This window comes from Microtus ochrogaster, chromosome 5, assembly GCF_000317375.1.
Source record: "Microtus ochrogaster isolate Prairie Vole_2 chromosome 5, MicOch1.0, whole genome shotgun sequence".
Lineage (NCBI taxonomy): Eukaryota > Metazoa > Chordata > Mammalia > Rodentia > Cricetidae > Microtus > Microtus ochrogaster.
This window is the reverse complement of record NC_022012.1, coordinates 13,675,172-13,699,627: the sequence shown is the minus strand read 5'-3', so window position 1 is coordinate 13,699,627 and position 24,456 is coordinate 13,675,172. Positions and strand designations below refer to the sequence as shown.

Genomic DNA, 24,456 nt, shown 5'->3' with positions numbered 1-24,456 from the left:
TCTCTCTATATATATATATGTATACATATATGTATATGTATATTATATATACATATATATATATAATAGATTTTCAAAGTTATATTTCAGCATCATCATGATAAAAAGTATATGCTGATTTCCTTATTCTCCTAGTAAGCAGAGTAAGGCTCAGCCAAAGTAACTTTCTTTGAAACAAAACAACAGTATATTTCATAACTATGGTGCCAAAAGTGTAAAAAAGATAACGAGGAAAGTACACTATAGAACGTATTACTTTCTGGGAAGACCAGCAAGCAAGAGTTCAAATACCCAACAACACATTCAAAAGATGCTCTCAGATACGTGTATACATTTGTAAACCTATCATTTTAAAGCAGACATATGGATCCCAGAAGCTTTGATCATCTGAAAGCTGTAATGGAGTAATCTTTTCAGATCATGCCTTCAAACCAAGGTGGAGAAAAATAGTGCAAAACAATAGTGATTCTCAGGCTTTTTAAAATACAGTTCCTCATTCTGTGGTGACTACCTGCAACAATTTTTTCCATATTTCTTAATTGCAATTTTGCTGTGGTTATGAAAAATAATGTAAATATCTGTGTTTTCTGATACTCTTAGCTGACCCCCATGAAAAGGTCATTTAATACTCAAAGGGGCCACAACCCACAGGTTAACAACTACTGCAATAAAGCAGTGTTCTTGTTACTCAGGGGTATAGTTAGAGTCTTTTTCTTTATTTAAAATTTTTATATATTTTTATTCATTCATGTTTCAAGATTTTATATTATTTTATACTGGTAATGAAGTCTTTTCTTTTGCATAATTACTCTTTACTTCATTCTAGCTGTGCCAATATGAGCAATTAAATTATAATAGTAAATATGGTATTTGAATATTTTTAATGCAATTTAATACAAATAGAAAATGAATTTGTTGAATCTCTTATAGCAACTTCTAGTAAGTAAAAACACCTGAAATTATGAATTATTGAATAAATGCTTGTCTCTAAAACTAGAAAATGTTCTTCATATCACAAAATTAGCACAATCACATTGCATGATTATCATAAATGCACAACAATATGTGGATTTTTCCATTATGTAGAGTTTTGTATTTATGAATTAGATGTGGATCAGCAAGATCCCTTGCTGCATAATGGTTCTTCCTAAACAAACTCAGTAAAAGAAAGGTCAAATCAAGAACCCGAATTAAAGAAGAAGGTATAAATCATCTCTACATGTTGTCCTTTGACTGCTACATGAATGTTGTGGCAAATGCAAACTCCATCTCCAACACTACAGACACATACTCATTCATGAAATAAAATAAGAAATATGTTGCATGCTATGGAATGGATTAATTGCTTAAGAAAAATAGAAAAATAAAATTTTATTATTGAATTAATGAGTGAATATAATGTATTGGAATTTCTTGGATACTAGGCAAGCTTATATTATCAGGATATTTACAAAAGAGAGGCTGAGTTGGTATACTCTAAAATTTTGTTTTATATGCTGTGATATACACTATGACTAAAAGGAAGCTTAGCAAGAAAGATTCTATTTCATCTTACAGTTTATAGTTTATCATGGTGGGAAGTGAGCAAAGGGATTTAAAGCAGGAACCTGGAGGCAAGAGCTGAGCAAAGCATGTGAATAAATGCCTCTGACTGGCTTGACTTCCATGACTTGCTCAGTTTGCTTTCTCATAAAACCCACACCATGTCCTTGAAGGCCTTAATGCCCACGGCGGGCTTGGCTCTAATATCAAATATTAATAAAGAAAATTCACATAGATGTATAAATATTAAGATAATAGATATCTTTCCTCAGTTGAAGTTCTCTCTTCCCAGTTTGCTGGAGTGCATACCAAGTTGATGAAAAGCAAACTATCAAAGCTCCCCTATGCTTGCTTGTATTCAATTATGGAATTAAAATATGATCAGTAATCTTAGTTTATAACTCACAAGCTCACTTGCACTTGTTACTACATCTGGACATGTTTTAGATTGTAACAGTTGAGCTAATTATTTGAAAGCAACAAGAAAAACATATTTACATAGGAAAGAATTTCTAAAGTACCACCCCTAGCTGAGGAGCTATTGACTACTTAAAGACAATCAGTTTTCTTTGTAGGTAGCTTCTGCCAACTTGTTCATTTCCCAGTTAATGAAAATAACAGAGTGAATATGTGATAGATACTTTCCATACGTGTTTGCAATTTTAAAACAGTTAAAAAGGATAAATCTTCCTCAAAAATTTAAATTCAAGGAAGAAATATCCTCAAACAGAATGCACTAATCTAATGAGTATAACTTTAACCGATACCACATATAAGCTGAATGAAATTTATGCCCGGGCATATATGGGCAGCCCATATATGGTGGTAATTTTGTACTTGTCATTAACGGGTTTCATGGTATTAGTTAATGAGGACAACTTACCAGATCTCTTCCTCAAGAGGGCACCAAACCTCATTACAGATTTAATGATACCATGTTTTTGCTAGCATCACAAATGCACTAATTTTATGTTTCTGACTTTGCTTTAAGTAACCGTAAGTTTTGGAATTGTACTCATGTTTCTCAGATGATTTTCCAAGTGAGAGTCTAAGGTCTTGTATTGTCGTTTCCTCTACATTGAAACTTTTCTCCCATGTGGGATAGGAAAGTCTTGAGACTGTGGTAGGAAACCAGTTTTCCATGTCTGGAAATCCTTATGTTTTTAGGATTCAGAATATACTTACCAGTGTTATTAATGCAGAAAAAGCTGCGTGGAGCAAAAAGCCATGCCAAGCCTATTCTCAGCACTGTGGAGTTTGTTGGTAATAATGTAAAAATTTGGGTTGTGAATTTCATAAGTCTCCATCTGTACCAAAGTGGACGTTTTAGTGTTGCAACTGCTTTTCAGTATAAGTATAAGCTACTTTTGCCTATAAGTAGCTCCTCAATCATACTCCAGTTAGTGAGTACAATAGAAATTCGTTAGATTACCAAGTTGGTACAATAATAACTTTTATCTGCCCTTTCTAGTTCTCTCTCTCTCTCTCTCTCTCTCTCTCTCTCTCTCTCTCTCTCTCTCTCTCTGTGTGTGTGTGTGTGTGTTGCATATATCTCGGAAAAGCCTCTCACAATATAAACTGTGTGTGTATTATACCTATACTACTTTTGCTCATATATTAATAGTATCCAGTTTCCTTCCATATCTTAAGAATTGTCATTGCCCATTAGTATGTGTGCAGGGATTATTATTTTATGCTCATTTAAATTTTCTGTTAATATTATTACTGCTACTAACATTAAATTAAAATCTGCATTTTCTATAATTTTGAATATAGAATGAGCTTTGGAAAATAACATCCAGTATACTCTTACAAGCCTCATAAGGAAGACAAAATTCTACCTATACCTTAGATCAAAGGAAGTAGGATTTTGAAAAATATATCTAGTAGGTGAGAATAATTGACAATAGTGGTAAACTAGAACATTCCTAAAACTTACACATTTGTGTTTCTTCTTCCTCCAATGAGATATGTTCACAAAAGATATACAGAAAAATATTTTTAATGCATTTTTAAATGTAATAAACTTGATAAATTTTTATGATTGAAGTATATTTGTTCTAATATATCAATAGATAAATTTCTGATATATATATATATATACAAACCCCCAAAATCATATATAAATATAATATGATGCTCATTACACAAATTACCAATATGCATTTTTACCAAAAATGAAAATTTTATGTGCTTAGCATACAAAATATCTCTATAGTCTAATAAAAGATGAATTAAGTCTCTTTAAGCTTATTTAATGTCAAATTAAATACATGTTTATTGTATAATATTAATATAATAAGAGAATTTATGGAAGAACTTAAATCAGAAAATATATCTAGGTTGAAAATAATAATACATCAAATAAAATAGATATTTTGCTTATAAACATGAGAGAGAAAATACACTCAGCTCTGCTTAACCAGCAAAAAAAGACTATCAAAATTTTAATCAAAACAAGGATGGCTATGTACATTTAAATTACATATAAATATACATAATGTATAAGACACGTTAAAAACACTGTATATGTGTGTACAAATACGTGTATATTATATATATACATATATCTATACACACGCACACAAATGCATTCCTGCTAAAGCTAATGTTACAATTATATCTTTTTTTTTTGTTTTTTTCGAGACAGGGTTTCTCTGTGGCTTTGGAGCCTGTCCTGGAACTAGCTCTGTAGACCAGGCTGGTCTCGAACTCACAGAGATCCACCTGTCTCTGCCTCCCGAATGCTGGGATTAAAGGCGTGTGCCACCACCGCCCGGCTTGAAATTTATTTTTTAATGAGGAAGAGAGCTCTTCACAGAAGTTGTTCAGGTTTATAAAATGGAACATGGTCTATTAATATGAGAGATACATAGAGCAAAATCATAGACTCATACTGTTGAACTACTAATTCCAATATTGAAATTTCAGTATCTATAATTAAATTAAGTCATTCTTTGTCCTCTATCTTCATACCACTGTATTTTATATTGTAAAATAACAATAGAATATAAGCCCACCAAGATATTATAGATTATGCCATTCCTGTGAAAGTATACTTGCTTATATAATTAATATACAGCAGATTTTCCAAGGTAAAATGAATAAGGATATAGACATATTGATATAGACACAACAATCAATTTTTGTCATTTAATAGACAATTTAATTTGAGTGAAGAAAATATTCTCAGTTTCTGTCTGAGAATCATGTACTAATCTGTCACTTGATTATTGCCAAGTTGATTATTGACTGATTTTAAGAATGACCACATCACATAAAGTGTACCATCCTAAAGATGAGCATTCTCAAGGCCTCCTTTATGTCCCTGTTCCTCAGACTGTAGATAAATGGGTTCAGCATCTGAGTGACTGTGGAATACATTACTGAAGCCACTGCTGTCTTTCTGGGAGATTCTGTAACTGCAGAGCTAATATACACTCCCAAACCTGACCCATAAAACAAGGAAACAACTGACAGGTGAGACCCACAAGTGGAAAAAGCTTTATACCGTCCTTGCACTGATGGGATTTTGAAAACAGAAGAGACAATTTCAATATAAGACAGAAAAATTCCTAAGAAAGGAATACCGCCAAATAGGACAGCTGCAATATAAATCAAAATCTTATTGATAAGCGTGTCAGAGCATGCAAGCTTTATGATCTGAGCAAGTTCACAGAAGAAGTGGGGGATTTCCAAGTCTGTGCAGAAAGTCAGCCGCAGCACCATGAGACTAAGCAGTAGTGCATTCACTACACTAGTGATTAGTGAAACTAGAAAGAGTAGAGTGCAGAAGTGTGGATTCATGATAACTGTGTACCTTAGAGGGTGGCAAATCGCCACATAGCGATCGTAGGCCATTGCTGCAAGCAAACAATTTTCTAATCCAGCAAAAATCAAGACGAAGCAAGCCTGAGTGAGGCAGCCTGTGTATGATATTCTCTGATCCTGTGCTTGGATGTTCCAAAGCATCTTCGGTACTGTGGCTGAGCTTATACAGATGTCAGCCAAGGATAGGTGGGCGAGTAAAACGTACATGGGTGTATGGAGATGGAAATCTGAACTGATGGTCAGGGTAATGAGTAGGTTCCCAAGAAATGTGACCAGGTACATAAACAGGAATAGTCCAAAGAGAATGGGTTGTAATTCTGGATCATCTGAAAGGCCCAAGAGCAGGAATTCTATTGTAGCTGTTTGATTCGTGGATTCCATGTTGTTTAGAAGACTAGGGGAGAAAAAAAAACATTAAGACATAAATATTTTTTCCAAAGATACTTCATTACAGAAAAATTTCACCTTCTAAAATAATTCTCAATTATTTTTTCTTTTCCCACTTTCCTATAATAATGTCCATTTTGCTTTTTCTGCTCTGTTTTTTTGGCTACATTAAACTGAATTATTTCTTTTTCTTCATTTAAACACTAAGTATTAATAATGTAGAACACTGTGTCTGACTAAAATTCCTCCAAATTCTGAATTCAACTAAAAAATAATCAAAATAATTTACAGCATATACAAACACCATATCAAGTAATATTTTTAAAATTGGCACACTTCATTTTAATTTTTGCCTCATTATTTTCTTAATGCAAGGAAGATATAAAATCATTGTATAAGATATTTTGTGTCTTAATATACAGCACTGTGACATATCATCCATTTTTAAGTAAGTATTGCAAGGATATTCCAAAACAGAGTTTTATATATGAGGCACCTATATTATAATTTGTAATTTATTAACGACATGAAACTGTTCAAAATAGGATAAAAATAACGTTAGAAAATGAAATAAAGATAGAGAAGCCTTGATTTATAATCTCAAATTCAAGTGTAAAATCACAGACCTTAGAACTTTGTGTGTATAGAAGACCAAGAACGTTAACAATATAGATGAACAATATTATCACTTCTCCCATACATTTAATGAAATCTATAGCAATTAAATTAACATAACCTACAGTTAGCTACAAGATTTACCAGTCTGAGGCTGATGAGTGGGCTCAGCAGGTAAAGGTGCTTGCTGTAAAGATTGATATCCATTGTTTGAACCCTTGAATCTACATGGGCTAAAGAATGAGTCAACACCCAAAGATACCCTTTAACCTCCACACACACACCATGGCAAGGATATACCTACATTCATACACAGACGTTCATACATGCACACACTCACAAACATGAATAACTAATATATTTTTTAAAAAAGAATAATCAAACTGATTAGAGAAAAATAATTTAAATAAAACTTATAAAATATTTTAATAACCATTAAAGTATACCAAATAATTATAAATTTTTGGTAAGCATGCTATGCATCATGATTAAAATAGTTTTATTATCATCTATCGCTAACCAATAAATTAAAGCATATTACTATATAATATTTGACATTGCTAAAACAACACATATGTACATCAAATAATATGAAGAATATATATGCTCCATTCCCAGACAGAAAAATGAAACAGAATTTGGTACTCATTATTCTCCTGAGTCTTTAAAATATATATATTCAGAACATATATTCATATATTCACATGTATGTGTCTGTGTGTATGATTTTATACAGAACTACATATAAAATAATAATATTACATAATTCTAAATTAATGTAATTAATTTGTTTTATGTGGTATTCTATGTTGTGCATTTTCAAAATCATAGAATAATATTTAAAAACACAAATAAGAGTTTTACTTCAGTATCAGCCTTAATATGCTCATTATTGTCAATACACATACACAATAAGTCAAAAAAGAACTGTTCTGCAAATAGATGCTTTATAATAGTGAGCCAAATATTATCTAACCTACATATACACTATTGCAATTTTTGCTTTGTCCAATACACTATAAAAATGATTGAGAATTATAGAACACTCTTTAAAAGAACCAAGAGTAGACTGCTCTTTAGAATGGTTTTAAGACCAGGGTAAGATATTAGCAAAATGAAAATTTCTCAAATAAATGTACGTTGCAGAGCATAAATGGAGTTTTTCAAGTTACTTGGACACTAGCATAAAGGAATGACATACAGTTCTTCTTGAACTTACAAACACAATAAGAGAAATTGTTCTGTGAACAGAGGACTTCAAAAGGGCACTTTTCCTTCTTTGAAGAAATAAATGATTTTCAAAGCAAATGTTGGTGTAGTGCATACTTAAACGGGAAAGACAGTCAAATGATGATTGCAGCTTGATTAAGTATGGTGTTGGTGGCCCATGGGACTTTGCTTTACAAAAGTCCCAATTAAGTGGAGCCCATTTAACTCTCAAATGGCTACAGGACAGCACAGGTCCTTACAGACATAATGTCTGTAAGGAAGAAAGTTTCTTTGCTGAGTAACACACAAAAAGAGGACCTTACCTTTCCATCATCTGATATTTTTTTTACCATAGTTATGGATAGTATCTTGCATATCTTACCCTATCTTTATCCTATCATTCAAGGAAAGTTTTTTTCCACTCTATCCTAAACATCAATGTGGAAAGCTGTGGTAGTATTATTAAGACTGTAAGTTTGGAAGGAGGAATAGGAAAATGAATAATTATAATCACAAAATGTGAATGAGATAGTTAAAATATATCTTTTCATGTGTGACTTACTAAAATAAATTAAAAAGAAAGCATTAAGTACAGAAATGAGAAGGTAAAATACAGTCTAATAAAATACATAAAAACTGTAACGAATTAATTTGTGCCATCTATGTTACATTCAAACATTTCTAAAGTATAATCAATAATTAAATGAAAATGGACACTTTCTTCTTTGTATCTGATTTATCAGTGGTTACTCAGCTTAAAAATCAATGTATAATTATACTGTAACATTCAATATTCTTCAACTACAAAATAGTAAGCTAGCAAATATAGGGGGTCATATAATGTGTGTATGTGTGTTTGTGTGTGTGTAAGTCCATAAACACCATAAGAAAAGGTTAAGAAATTAAAAGTAGCACCTTTGCCAAGAAAGCAAGCAGTGCTAACTACATATCTTATCTTTCCCTCCATTCCTCAAATTCTAATTCCCTAATCTCATCAGTAGCTCTGCAGCAGAACACTCGCAGCAGCTCCCCCACATTCCGTCCCTGGTAGATGATGGCATAGATCTACCCCTCTCCAAATCTTTCCCACTCAGAGCTGTCTCCCGCCTCTAATTCCATCAGGCATTCCCTGGGAACCAGCAAGCCACACGGGGCAGGAAAGCAGGACGGTTTTCCCAGTCTCATCTCCAGTTTTTACCGCACATCTGCTGCAGCCTTTCTAACTCCCTAACACATACACACCATATCCCACAGATATTCCCCTTAAACTTTTACCCCCAACTCATGGTTTTATTCCGTTCTCCCAAGCACAGTAGGTATTCCCTGAGGACCCACTTCCACACTGGGAAAGGAAGAAGGTAGGCTAACTGCAGATCTTCACATACCTCAGGATTCCTCCCCGTCCAGACCCAGCTCTGTAGCAGAAATTCTCTTGTGACTTATCCTTACTCTCTGCCCCTGTTCCAAGGAGACTGACTAAGCATAACCTTGGAGAATAGCATGTTTTCCTCACTCTCCTGAAGCCACACTACCACCATCATCCCATACCCATTTCTAAGACCCTGGTCCCAATACACAGAAATATATTTTATTAGGAACCTCCAGTACCCACACCTATCAGGATCCAAAAGGATTTTACTTACAGGCAACACACTTCCACCACACACTCCTGAGAACCCAAGATGATGCAGAAACCAAAGAAGACAATACACACTGAGAAAAAGCAAGACCAGATATTAGCACTTAGAATAACATTCTTCCCAACCCCAGATGTGTAGACATCAGTGAAGAAACATAATCAATGACAGCTATGACAATATGTCTTTAATATAGCCCAGCATCTCTAACACAGTAGGGCATGAATATACCCAAATAGTTAAAGCACAAATAAAAGACCTATAAAAAAAGCATTTATGAATATGATAGACATAATTAAAAAGGAAATGATTTTTTGAAGAAATACATAAAAATACAAACAAATTTTGTAATGAAATGACAAAACCCCATACTAACTGAAATTAAAAAGAGAATAACTAAAACAAAATAAAAAACAGAAAAACCTAGAAATAAACAATTTAGAAATTCAAAGAAGAATCTCAGAGGCAAAAAAGGAAATATGATGGAAAAGAAAAATTCAGATATTGAAGAAATTGTAGATGAATTGGATACCTCAGTCAAAGAAAATGCTAATTCTAAAAACTCCTGAAACAAAACACCAATGGAAATCCGGGAAATTATAAAATTACCAAATCTAAGAATAATGGGAACAGAGAAATGAGAAGAAACTCTGGTCAAATATACAGAAAATATTTCAAAAAATTTAAAAGAAAATTTTCGTAATCTAAATTAGTAAATGTCTGCCATGGTACAAGAAGCATACAGAACATGAAATAAACTAAGACAGAAAATAGAGTCCCCTTTCGCATTTAACAATGAAAACACTAAATGTATATAACAAAGTAAAACATTAAAATTAGCAAGAGAAAAATTTCAAGTAACATATAAATGCAGACCAATTTTTACTACACTTGCTTTCTCAAGGGAAAACTAAAATGCCAGAAGATCCTGAAAAGACATGCTATAGACTCTAAGAGCTAGAAATTCCAGCACAGAGTTCTCTACCCAACAAATCTTCAATCATTACAGAAGGATAAATTAAGACATCCCTTGATAAAACCAACTATATGAAATTCTTATCTGCAAGTCTATCTCAAAAGAAGGTGTTAGAAAATTAAGTTAAACTAAAGAGATTATCTAAACACACACACACACACACACACACACACACACACACACACACACACACACACACACACTCACAGAAAATAAATGATCCAAGACCAGAAAGTCAAAAGAAGAAAGCAATACTTCATACCCATACAATCAAATAAACCAAAAAATAACAGGTCTTGACAAAAAACGATTGTTATTCTCCAGCAACACCAATGGTCTCAATTCTCTAAGAAAAAGAGTAAGAAAGTGACTACAAAAACAGGATCTATACTTCTGCTGTATACCAGACACACCACTTAAAGTCACATTAACATATTAAAAATGGCTTACTGATAATGGACCCTTTCATGAATTACAGATATTAAACATTTTATTATTGTTACTTGGTTTGTACTAAAATCTCTAACTCTTGATAAGAATACAAAAAACAGAATCATATGAACCTAATTATATCACTTTTATTTTAAATTTTAAGTATATTTTAAAACTTCATACATGAGTGATATATTTATACTTCTATTCCTACATCTTTTTCCTATAACTCCTCCAATGTCATTCCTTTCTCTCTCAATTCAGAAACTAGTCTTTTAATATTTTATCATATGTATCCACATTTGTACATATGAATAACTACATATATACATATACATACATACATATGTACACACAAAACAGCAGCCTACAGAATGGGAAAAAATCTTCTCCTACCCCACATCAGACAGAGGTCTGATATTCAAAATATACAAATAACTCAAGAAATTGGCCATCAAAAGAACAAATATCCATTAAAAAATGGAGTACAGACCTAAACAGAGAACTTAAAACAGAGGAATCTAAAATGGCTAAAAGACACTTTTAAAAGTGCTCAACATCCTTCGCCGTCAGAGAAATGTAAATCAAGACAACTCTCAGATTCCATCTTACAACTGTAAGAATGGGCAAGATCAACAACACTGATGACAACTTATGCTGGAGAGAAAATGGGATAAAGAGAATACTCCTGTGTTGTTGGTGGGAGTGAAAATTGGTATAGCCCCTTTAGATATCGGTATGGTGATTTCTTAGAAAATTAGGAAATATCCTTCCTTAAGACCCAATGATACCACTTTTGAGTATATACGCAAAGGATGTTCAAGTGAACTTCAAGGACATTTGATCAACTATGTTCATAGCAGCATTGTTTGTCATAGTCAGAAACGGGAAAAAACCTAAATGTCCCTTGACCAAAGATTGGATAAAGAAAATATGGTATATTTACACAATGGAGTACACAGCAGAAAAATAATGGTATCTTGAAATTTGCAGGAAAATGGATGGAGCTAGAAAACATCATATTGAGTGAGATAACCCAGACCCAGAAAGACAAATATCATATATAAGCATTCATAAGTCACTTTTAGACATAAAGTAAAAAAAAAACAGCCTAAAATTCAAAATACCAAAGAAGCTAGACAACAAGGACAACTATAAGGATCTAATAATCTACATGAGAAGTAAAAAAAGACAAGTTCTTCTGAGTAAATTGAAAGCATGGGGACCATGGGAAAGGGTTGAAGGGGAGCGTAGAAGAGGGGGAAAAAGGAAGGGAGAAAAGCAAAAAAAATATATAACTCAATCAAAGCAATAAAAATAAAATTGACTCAATGTCGTTTATTTATGGCTAGAAACCTATTATGAGTGAGTACATCCCATGTTCATCTTTTTGGGTCTGGAACACCTCACTCAGGATAGTGTTTTCTATTTCCATCCATTTGCATTCAAAATTCGAGAAGTCATTGTTTTTTTACCACTGAGTAGTACTCTAATGTGTAAATATTCCACACTTTCTTCATCCATTCCTCCATTGAAGGACATCTAGGTTGTTTCCAGGTTCTGGCTATTACAAATAATACTGCTATGGACATAGTTGAACAAATGGTTTTGTAGTATGACAGGGCATCTCTTGGGTATATTCCCAAGAGTGGTATTGCTGGGCCCTGGGGTAGGTTGATCCCGAATTTCCTGAGAAACCGCCACACGGATTTCCAAAGTGGTTGGACAAGTTTGCATTCCCACCAGCAATGGATGAGGGTACACCTTCCTCCACAACCTCTCCAGCAAAGGCTATCATTGGTGTTTTTGATTTTAGCCATTCTGACAGGTATAAGATGATATTTCAAAGTTGTTTTAATTTGCATTTCCCTGATGGCTAAGGAGGTAGAGCATGACCTTAAGTGTCTTTTGGCCATTTGTACTTCTTCTGTTGAGAATTCTCTGTTCAGTTCAGTGCCCCATTTTTTTTAATTGGGTTAATTAGCATTTTAAAGTCTAGTTTTTTGAGTTCTTTATATATTTTGGAGATCAGACCTTTGTCTGTTGCGGGGTTGGTGAAGATCTTCTCCCAGTCAGTGGGTTGCCTTTTTGTCTTAGTGACAGTGTCCTTTGCTTTACAGAAGCTTCTCAGTTTCAATAGGTCCCATTTATTCAATGTTGCGCTTAATGTCTGTGCTGCTGGGATTATACCTAGGAAGCGATCTCCTGTGCCCATATGTTGTAGGGTACTTCCCACTTTCTCTTCTATCAGGTTCAGTGTGTTCAGACTGATATTGAGGTCTTTGATCCATTTGGACTTGAGTTTTGTGCATGGTGATAGATATGGGTCTATTTTCATTCTTCTACAGGTTGACATCCAGTTGTGCCAGCACCATTTGTTGAAGATGCTTTCTTTCTTCCATTGTATACTTTTAGCTCCTTTATCGAAAATGAGGTGTTGCCTCTGCCTCCTGGTTTCTGGGATTAAAGTACTGTGACACTACCACCCAGTGTGTCTTTTCAATTTTAAGATTAGAACACATAACTCAGAATGTGTAAACGCCATGTCCATGCTGCACAAACAAATAATACTATATTACCCTTAAGAATAGAATCTAGGACATAAGAAACATCTGTTTCTTCACTTTCAATACTTCATCACAACTAGGAACATGGCAAATCCAGCCAGGAAATCTATGATGAGTCACAGAAACATTACCAAATAATGGGTTTTTGGCAGTGTGGCATTGCCTTAAAGTAATATGGTGCACATTCTTATGTATTGTCACCCATATTGATGCAAATAATCACAATATATTATGAACTATGGAGAATATATCAGTTTTTAAACCACAATAAATACCTTTAGTGACTGAAGTACTTACTAAGCAGATCTTAAAGGGGCACCAGATGGTTAGATGTTTTCATATTTCCTATACATTTATTTTTTCTTCAAGGAGAATATCTCACAGATTCCATGAAACATCTTTGCTAGAGGTTACCAAGGTAATATATACTTTCACTCTCTGCTGAAGAAAACATTTCCATTTCCTATAGTTTCCCTTAATCTCTTCAACTTGCAGTTTATCTGTGTTCCCAGACAGTGTGAGCTAAAGCTCACATAATTTGTATCATGGACAGATCAAAAGCCACATACTCGCTGTTCTTAAGCCCACTTTTCAGGTAATCCACACTCTTTAAAATTTTTGATAGAGAACTCTAAATTGTACAAAGAGCAACTTGGAATGTTATCATCTGTGAACTAATTTCTGTTTGGTGTTTCACATTTATTTTCTGTCCGTTCACCACTTTGCTAGTTAATCTAATGATATGTAACTAATCTATGATATGCAATAAAATGTCATGTAATTGTGAAAAAAATAAAATTGAAGCAAGCAAAAAAAAAAAGAAATAAGACTGTTACTTAACATTCTGACTTATGTGGCTGTGATGGTCTTGAAGGATAGAATCAGTATTTGAACTAAAGTAGGCAAGAAGATGTATAATAAAACCACTTTATCCCACCTTGAGAAAAAAGCTATATGACTTGAAGCATGATAGAGACATCGTTTTCTGATGGACTAGCTCACATGAGTCATTATGGATACTGATTATTTTGGATTAAAGTTATTGTAATGTTAATTAGTGGAGTACATCAGATGAAAGAGAGGGTATAAAAAAAGTAGCTGTGATTGATACTCAGTTTGTTGGGCCAGATAGGGTTAGGTTCTGTGAAAGTTATGAGATTGAGTTAAATTGGTTTGGACTCACATAGAAATTTCATGACTTTACTGAGGCTTATGATTGGACATAAGATTTATGAGGTAGAAAAGGACTATTCAATAGTGGTATGGACTACTGGCATGAAAATTTTGATTCATAAGGATGAAAACAATCTAATGGGTATGAAACATAAGCAAAGAAGAAGCACCACCAAGGACTTTTATATCACTACCTCCATCATCAACACATCAGCCATCACCAAAGAGCAAAAACAAATTGAAGAAGATGTAGGAAATGGAGACTTTGATCAGTATATTGAATAAGGCATACAAGAATAGGCATTTTTGTTTAATTCCTTATTGTAGACAAAATTAAGTTATTAGACTATGGACTGCAGTTCTGTTCTTCACATATTTTTTATTTTGAGGAATATTCTATTTCTAATTTCTTTAGAAATTTTATCATGAAGAATGTTTAACTTTATCAAATGACTTTTCTGTATCAGTTGGGATAATGATATGATTTATTTTCTTATTTAGATGGTGTATTATATTTGTTGATTTGCAAATGTTAAATAAACCTTGAATCTCTGGGATAAATCTCACTTGGTCATCATGCTTAATCCTTTTATTTGAATTTATGATTTCATGATTTTATACATATGCCTATTTTATCTTGATCATATATGGCTCTAAACCTTCTGTTTCCTGTGACTTTCTATCCCATCTCAGTATTAACTTTGTCTTCCTTTTATAAGATTTACTAATGAATTTTATACCTAATTGGAGAGAGAATTGTTAATATAATCATCAAAACATATTGTATATTGATATACACATATAAATTCTGAGCTCATTAATACTGAAAACTTCAAAGTGAATTCAAGTATGGAATATCATCATCTCTACCTATGAAAGTATAGATGAGTTATAGACAAATTTCATGATTTATACACACATCTTTATTCCACTGTTTCAAATTTTATTGAACCATTTGATTCTTCAATTATATATAATGATCTGGAAAATTAAAATGCATTTGACTTTAAGAAAAAGTAATTATTTTTTGACAGTACTAAAAATTAGGTAAGTGATTTTTAAAAACACAGTTATAATCTTGCCTGTATTTTAAATAACGAACATGTAGAGCTTTCTTTCTAATTTAAAAATCTCTAAATATTGTTCAGTAAACTATAATAAAATATATTTCCAGTGTTAATAATCAAAATATGGAGATACAATAAATAGAACTGAGTATAGTATTCATACCCATGGGATCTGATAATCAATGAGGACATATTTTCACTTTTGAGTGTACATTCAATGTCTACTTGCTCTCTTGAGGTTAGAGTAATAGCAGGAAACTGAATCTAATGGGAATCTTTGGGCATTGACCCCATGAGATACATACATTATCAGAGTCAGCCTGTAACCACATAATTAGTGGACTTTGGTTGTTAAACCTCTGCATTGAAGCTTAAAGGTGCCCTTGATTCTAAAGAAATTGTGGAGTAAGTTGATATTTCTACTTTTCGTGAAAACAAACCCTGTACAGCATGCACGTGTGATTCTGGACTTCAGCGTTAGTGAAGATAGCCAGAGATCTCAGTTTTCCTCAGTCAATGATTTGCAAATGAAAGTGGGTCTTTTCTTACAACTATATTTTGGAAAACACTAAAGAAAGTACACACATCAAATTACAAGTTTGGCCCTCTTTAGTCTCTGATCAATTGTTAGTCTCTTGAAAACTTCTCAAATATGTTTATAGTGACATGCACCTTGTTTACATTATTATAGACCTAAAATGTATATTAGAGAAGGATATATTTTTGATGGTGAGACATATACCTTTCTTCCATTTTTACAATTTTTTTAAAAAATTATTCTGATGTTTTCTTAAACATTTATGGTGTAAATAAATAGGGTTTTATGTGTACCTGAGTTTTCTAGGTCTTCCAGAATGGTATGTGCACAATCTACATGGCAGGATTTTCTCTTCTCTCACTCTTTCAGATGCAGAAGTTGCAAGATCAAATATCAGCATAGCTTATTTCTTCTTATATTTAGAGGTTTGTTTTATTGTATCATTCTGTGTGCATGTGGGGTTTGGTGTTATATTTATTTTCTTATTGCAAAGACACAAGCTCAACTGGACTTCAGACATGGCCACATTCTAACTTAATTTCTTTCCCCAGAAATTCTTCCCAAGTATAATCAGATGTTGAGGATTAGCAGGATAATTTTTCACTATATGGATTCTAAATAGAGCATCAGTCCATGTCCGTGAGTAGCTTCTCTTTTCCTTTATGTTTCTTGAATACAACTTTTCACAAAATGTTTAGACTATCACATAGTCATATGGTGTATATCTATAAAGAAAATGTAGATGTATAGAAAGCCTCATTATTCTCCTTCAGTCTTCCTGTTTCACTCTTTCAATTACTAAATATTTTGAACAGAAGCATTTTGCTGAAAAACATAAATGCAAACCCTCCCCTCCCTTATGAGTCCAGAAGGACTTACCAATTACATAGACATAAAAAAGTCATTGACAAGTTTCAGAGCTGGAAACAATTAAAATAAACCCTGATTGTTCTTCTGGCTGATGAGGGAGAGGGACTTGATTGGGGGGGCGGGGAGAAATGGGAAGCGGTGGCTAGGAAGAGGCAGAAATCTTTAATAAATCTTTAATAATCTAAAAAAATTAAAAAAATAAAAACTACTTCTTTCATGAAAAAAAATAAAGCCTACTAAAATGTAGATTTGCATCAATATTTCTCACTATTTTCCATCTCATCCCCTAAGAATTCTTTATATAATTCTGTCATAAATTCTTCTATATTGTACAGTATGAGTTAACTGAAGAGAAATTGGAAAGACAATTGCACTGAGATGAGGAAAGTGAAACATACATCCATGTATGCTATATGCATACACATGTGCACGCACGCGCACACACACACACACACACACACACACACACACACACACACACACACACGATTATGGGTCATGTTTGAAGAAATAGCCTCTTCTTATTTCTAGTTAGTTCTTTAAGTCCCATGCTTGTGATTGAAGATGTGATCTATCAGGTCAATATTGTGACCACCTGACCTGATGTTAACTGTCATGTTTTCTCTCCCTTGCTAAAATGGACTCTTATTATTAAAAAATCTTAAGTTCAAAGTAAATGTTTTCTTCTATAATTTGCTTTGGTCATGGTGCTTTATTGTAGCCACAGAAACATGATAAAATCCTTTACATTATTTTAGAATATTAGTTGAGTCATATCTGAAGGCAGGAGTGTAGACTGATCATATATTTAAAACAGAATGCTGGGAAATTAGACTTCTTATCTTTTTCTGTATATATAATTTATGTTTATGTAATCAACATAGTGGTCATCAGAACTCAAAGCAGGAACATATTCTGTAATTTGATGAGTAGTTAAAAAAAATCTGAGGCATTCCCATATTGGTACAAATTGCTGTAGACACACAGGTTTACTATGCTCTATCTGATATCTTCCTCCTAGGTATGGATGGCATCTCGAGGAAATGGTATGCTTTATTTTTTTGTAATAAAATCATTTACCACTATATTTACAAATATTTCAACATTCATTGAAGAGAACTGAAGTGTAGGAACATCATACAAGAGGAATGGAATATAAGTGTATTAGAAGTTGATCTAGAGCCAAGTGGTAATGATGCATGTCTTTAAATCCAGCAGCCAGGAGGTAGTGGGATCTCTGTAAGTTTGAGGGCAGCATGGTCTACAGCCTGAGTTTCAGGACAGTGAGGGTTAGTATATAAAGAAACCTTGTCTCCTAAAACCAAAAAATAAAAAAGAACTACTAATTCAGTTTACATTAATAACATAGCTTAAAAATATTAAAGCACTGGTTCTCAAGTTTCAAATAAATCAAATTCAGTGACATCATTTATGGAAAATATGTTCAATAAGTTATGCCAAGGAATTTATAAAAATTGCATACAAAATGTTTCAATAATTATCATACCCACTATACACTAATGAAACAGTATAATTACCCCCCAAAAATTAAGATCATTTTTACTTCTTTTTTATGTAATATTCAGCATCAATATGGAACTTTCAAATCAATCAGATATTTCTGAATTCTTTCTTATTGGGCTTACATATGCTCCAGATATTGAGTCACTTATTTTCACCTTGTTCCTGTCTATATATTTTGTTACAGTTTTCGGAAACATTCTTGTTATACTGGCTGTAAGCTCTGACTCTCACCTCCATACTCCTATGTACTTCTTCATTGCTAATCTGTCTTTTACTGACATCTGTATAAGCACAACAATAATCCCAAAGATGCTAGTGAACATCCAAACACAGGACCAAAGTATCAGCTACGCCGGCTGTCTGTCCCAGGTGTGTTTTGTTTTGATTTTTGGTACCTTAGAAAATTGTATTCTTGCTGTGATGGCCTATGACCGCTACTTGGCCATAGGTCATCCCCTGAGTTACACAGTTATCATGAACCCTTTACTCTGTGTATTGCTTATTTTTCTCTCACTGTTGATAAGTATCATGTATGGACTACTGCATAGTCTGATGTTGCTAAATTTGTCTTTCTGCACAGACCATAATATCTTCCACTTCTTTTGTGAACTTGTTCAAGTCATCAAACTTGCTTGCTCTGATACTTTTATCAATACCCTTCTTATTTACACCGTTCCTAGTATTATTGGTGGTATTTCTATTGCTGGGATTATTTTCTCTTATATTCAAATTATGTCCTCAATTCTCAAGATCTCATCAGTCCAGGGACGGAATAAAGCCTTTTCTACCTGTGGCTCTCATCTCTCAGTAGTGTCCTTATTCTATGGGACAGCTTTTGGAGTGTATATGAGTTCTGCCATTTCTGACTCTTCTGTTAAAAATGTAGTATTTTCTATGATGTATATTGTGGTGCCTCAAATGCTGAACCCTTTTATATACAGTTTGAGAAACAAAGAAATGAAACAGGCAATGAGACACCTCATCATTTCTGTGGTCTTATCATCTCCATAATTTGAGTTTATACAAACAGTCAGAATGAGAGAAACATTTGTGACAATGATTAGCTAAACCTTTCATCATTATGTCTTTCAAAAATGACTGGGTCCTGATTTGTTTAAGCATATTATTATGTGGTTCATAAGTGTGATATTGGTTTTGAATTTTCAGTTATATAGTGTCCCACAAATAATTTTATTTTTTTATTCATTTCATTTCTGTGACTTCTCTGAGGCAGAAGCAAATAAGGTGTATTTTGCTGTTGTTGTTGTTTGTTTTTAATAAAATTTCATTGACATGTTTATGAAAAGTAAAAGTTAATAACATACAGGTAAATAAAAACTTGTACAATATCAACTTTATATTAAAAACTGGATACAGCCACATCCCGTGCTTGATTATGTTTTGGTTGTAACCCACAGAAAGACTATTTTCCACACTAACAGAAATTTCATACTTTCTAAATAATTACTGAAAACATCCAGGAAAACAGTCTTCATGGAGCTGTATTACCACCCACACTGATTAGTTTATTATTTTTCAATTCATGCTTTGAGTGTCTGCAAATTTTGTCATGATAAATATCTTTGTTATTAAAGTTCATATTATTTCTCAAAGAATAGATATATTAAATTTTTTTCAAAATTACATTTCTATCATTGGAGTACTATGAACAATGAAAATATTTAAGGGGAAATTTAAGTTGATATAGGGAGATAGTGGTTGTGGTCAGGATGTATATGACAGGACAACTGCAAATGAATACTAATAATACTATCCAAATATGTAAACACCATAATCAAATTTATGCATGTATATTTCAGCAAGAATAAGAAATAGGAAACAGCTGTAAATCTCTTCTTACAAATTAATGACGCTAGGATAGCTTGAAATTTTTGTATAATTAAAAAACATTTTGATGAATTTAATGATAAATGCAAAGAGTAATGGTTTCAGTTCAGCCATCAGACACTTTTATTGGAGGGTGGTACTGGAAAAAATTTTATATTAATATTTAATATTGGTGGTTTTGGTAATTGGTAGAATAATTAATGTTTGGCTATATTTCTGTTATCTTTTATATTTCATCTATATTGGTTTTGTTTAAATTTGAATATAGTTAATAGCATTAATAAAAGACAAAAATTACATTTTGAAAGAAATTTTAAACAGTCTGTACTTAAAATCATTAGCTCATATGAAATTAATAATAGAGGAACCTTCCTTCATTAATAATAAGTATGCAGGATTGTTAAAGTTATGAAGTAAAAGATGTTTTGAATGGAAAAAAACAAAACCACTTCTCTACCAATGAACTGATGATTTAAATCTGATCAATTATCCTGAGTGTATGGAAATCTCTTTATATTGCAAAATCAATTGGTTTATTTCTTCCTTTCTTTATGAAATGTTTGATGTTAGTGTACAAGATAATGTTATATGACATGTATATACATATATATCAAATATTGAAATTACCACCTCAACTATAATTGAAGTAGAATTTCAGCAGTGTAAGTTTTGTTAAGAACGTTATTGAAACTATTAGTATGTTACTTAAATATAAGTAAAACTTAAAATTGTATAATCATATTCTTTTCTGCATGGACTATCACTGCTAGACAACATTAATTAAATACTTTGAAAATATTAAGAAACACACAATAATAACATTCTGTAAGCATTAGTTATATACATTTTAGTAAGTTTAATACAAACATATGCAGAATGTAGTTTTGTATATTTTTTCATCAGCATCAATTTTCCAGATAGTATGTAACAAAATTGCCTCAATTTAAAGCACCACGATAACTCCTTAATGCATGAGGTAAATTGTGGAAGGCCATGAGAGTTACAGCAGGTGACAACTCATGTTCAGATGCCAACCCACCAGAAGAATGTTTCTCTGATGGAGGTGAATCCTGTCTGGGAAAATTCTAGAGGACCACTGTTTCTGGAAATTCTTGCTCAAACTTGCTAAAGCAGATTGGTGTATCCGTAATAACTGCATTGTAATAGGTAATCTCACATGATGTGTATATGTAATCTCATGATTCCTTTTTAAATTTATTGGCTCATATATCTGTGGGTAGTCAGGAAGATGACTTTTCATTTAGTTGTATATTTTTGATATATAGAAAATATACTAGGACATGCTTCATAACTAGATTTATTGTTCCATGAGACTCTAAGACACACAAAAAACTGCCTTGTTCCTTTTGTTCAGACTAACACGAGAAAAATAAAAATTTCTCCTCAGTTTAAGACTAACTGCACACAATTAGTTTATTTTTTCCTCACATAAAGTTCAATCTACACTAAAGGCCTTTGTAAATAGATTATAAATTTAAAGCTTTACAGCTGGGATTATACGTAGGAAGTGGTCTCCTGTGCCCATGTGTTGTAGAGTACTTCCCACTTTCTCTTCTATCAGATTCAGTGTGTTCGGACTGATATTGAGGTCTTCTACCCCTGGACCCAGCAATACCACTCTTGGGAATATACCCAAGAGATGCCCTATCATACGACAAAAGTATGTGTTCAACTATGTTCATAGCAGCATTGTTTGTAATAGCCAGAACCTGGAAACAACCTAGATGCCTTTCAATAGAAGAATGGATGAAGAAAGTATAGAATATATACATATTAGAGTACTACTCAGCAGTAAAAAACAATGACTTCTTGAATTTTGCATGCAAATGGACAGAAATAGAAACAGAATCCTGAGTGAGGTAAGCCGGACCCAAAAAGAGGAACATGGGATGTACTCACTCATATTTGGTTTCTAGCCATAAATAAAGGACATTGAGCCTATAATTCGTGATCCTTGAGAAGCTAAATAAGAAGGTGAACCCAAAGAAAAACATATAGGCATCCTCCTGGATATTAACCCTCATCAGGCGATGGAAAGAGACAGAGACAGAGTCCCACATTGGAGCACCGGACTGAAATCTCAAGGTCCAAATCAGGAGCAGAAGGAGAGAGAGCAAGAGCAAGGAACTCAGGACCGCGAGGGGTGCACCCACACACTGAGACAATGGGGATGTTCTTTCGGGAATTCACCAAGGCCAGCTGGACTGGGTCTGAAAAAGCCTGGGATAAAACCGGACTCGCTGCACATAGAGGACAATGAGGACTGCTGAGAAGTCAAGAACAATGGCACTGGGTTTTGATCCTACTGCACGTACTGGCTTTGTGGGAGCCTAGGCAGTTTGGATGCTCACCTTACTAGACCTGGAAGGAGATGGGAGGTCCTTGGACTCCCCACAGGGCAGGGAACCCTGTCTGCTCTTGGGCTGATGAGAGATGGGAGTTGATTGGGGGAGGGTGTGGGATATGGGAGGCAGTGGCGGGGAAGAGACAGAAATCTTTAATAAATACATAAATAAATAAAAACATTAAAAAAAAGAAAATATAAGGTTATAAGACCTAAAAGAAAGCTTTACACCTATGTACAAGGTCAGAGTCGCAGGTGTCTAGCCAAGGTAACTACATGAAGCACCATCAGAAAAGCATGCCAATTCTTCACTTGCCAAGCTTAGCTAACAAAAGACCTATGTCTCAAAGTTTGTCACTGGGCACAGTTCCATTGGAATTTGATCACATTTTTACTCCTAAAACCTTATGTTTCCATGGTAAATGATTCAACTCCTTATTGCTTACATGAGAAATGTGCTTTTGACTAATGAGAGGTAACTTTTAAAATTTTTATTGCTTCAAGTCTTCTCCAAAAGAAAAAAGTTAGAATAGAGGAGGAGACACTAGTAACAATTAGAATTAGAACAGGAGAATTAGAATAGAGACATAAGAATAAATAAACATTATGCAAGCAGTACTAATATGAGGTCATTCTGTAACCTCTCAGACTGGAAATCTTCTAAGTTCCCTTTGTGTTCCCTTAGCTTCATTGTGATAACTCACATGAACCCTGGGAGGAAGCCAGCATAGCTGGACTCTGCAGGCTATTAAAAGGAATGTGTCTATATGGATAATAGGACTACACACACATATACACACACTCACACATAATCATGAAAAAAAAAACCTGCTGATAACGTTTAGGTGCACTTCCTTCTATATCAAGCACTTTACCAGATGAGGTGGTTTCCCATTCCCTATGGCTTATGATTATTTTGTGGCTATTTGTTACTTTCTGTAGTACACATAGCAAAATTCCCCCCATGTTTTTGTCATGCAAAATCTTTATGTTTTCACTGTGAATGCCCTGCTCCATAATATGGTGTTACAGAAGCCATCCTTACCTAACAACAGTCATATTTGTGAGATGTGATTGAGGAACAGTTGATATTACAAGAAACTCTCTGATTCTGTAATTCAAATCTTTCAGCCACTACATCTTTGTATTTGTTCCTTGCGCTTTGTATTCAGAAGTGTTTTTGTATTGGAACTTGGGTCCTCAACTCTTCATTTTTATTTATTGTGGCTTTCTTCAGTGGTTTCTATTACAAAGAATAGTTTCCTTGATAAGGGGTGAGAGAACATGTAACACAGGATATGAAGAAATATTCACATTAGGCTTTATCTGGCTTAGTAAAGTAGTGCTTGCAGATCCTCCTTTAATGTCATTACATGACTGCACTGATTATTTTACTAGGTTTCCAGCAGGAAGCATTGTTTCCCTCTTGCTGAAAAGGTCTTAAGGCAATTAGAAACTTGTTGTTTACTGAAAAAATTTACATGACACTGCCACACCTTAATTATCATACCATGCTGGTCACCAATGTGTTTTATAGGCATTATAGCAGGGTTATGATGGTAGGCAACTCTTAATTGCCTACCTCCTCTGAAATATTACATGATAGCCTTGGTTACAACTCTTAATTGCCTACCTCCTCTGGAATATTACATGATAGCCTTGGTTACAATGAAGAACAGTCCTCAGAAAAGAGGCATTCAGATAATTTCCACCCTAGAAATCTTTGAGACCTGTTTCTGCAATACAAAATGTTTTAAGGAATAGGAATTTGTCTTCCACTTTTAGGGGTAGCCAAGTGAAAGAGCAATAAAAAGTGTGCTTGGGGATTCTTTTGGACAGACCTGGCAAAAAAAATATTTATTTTTATTTATTTAT

General features: G+C 33.5%; 2 protein-coding genes across 2 annotated transcripts; one reads left to right on the top strand and one right to left on the bottom strand.

Moving 5' to 3' along the window:
• Positions 1-4,815: 4,815 nt before the first annotated feature.
• On the bottom strand, positions 4,816-5,760 carry LOC102002720 (olfactory receptor 7G2-like). Its single transcript, XM_005347427.1, has one exon. The coding sequence runs from the start codon at positions 5,752-5,754 to the stop codon at positions 4,816-4,818; it is 939 nt and encodes a 312-aa protein (XP_005347484.1). The 5' UTR covers positions 5,755-5,760.
• Positions 5,761-18,437: 12,677 nt separating this feature from the next.
• On the top strand, positions 18,438-19,379 carry LOC101984714 (olfactory receptor 7G2-like). Its single transcript, XM_005346838.1, has one exon. It carries the CDS (start codon positions 18,438-18,440, stop codon positions 19,377-19,379), a length of 942 nt encoding a protein of 313 aa, XP_005346895.1.
• The last annotated feature ends 5,077 nt before the right edge of the window (positions 19,380-24,456 follow it).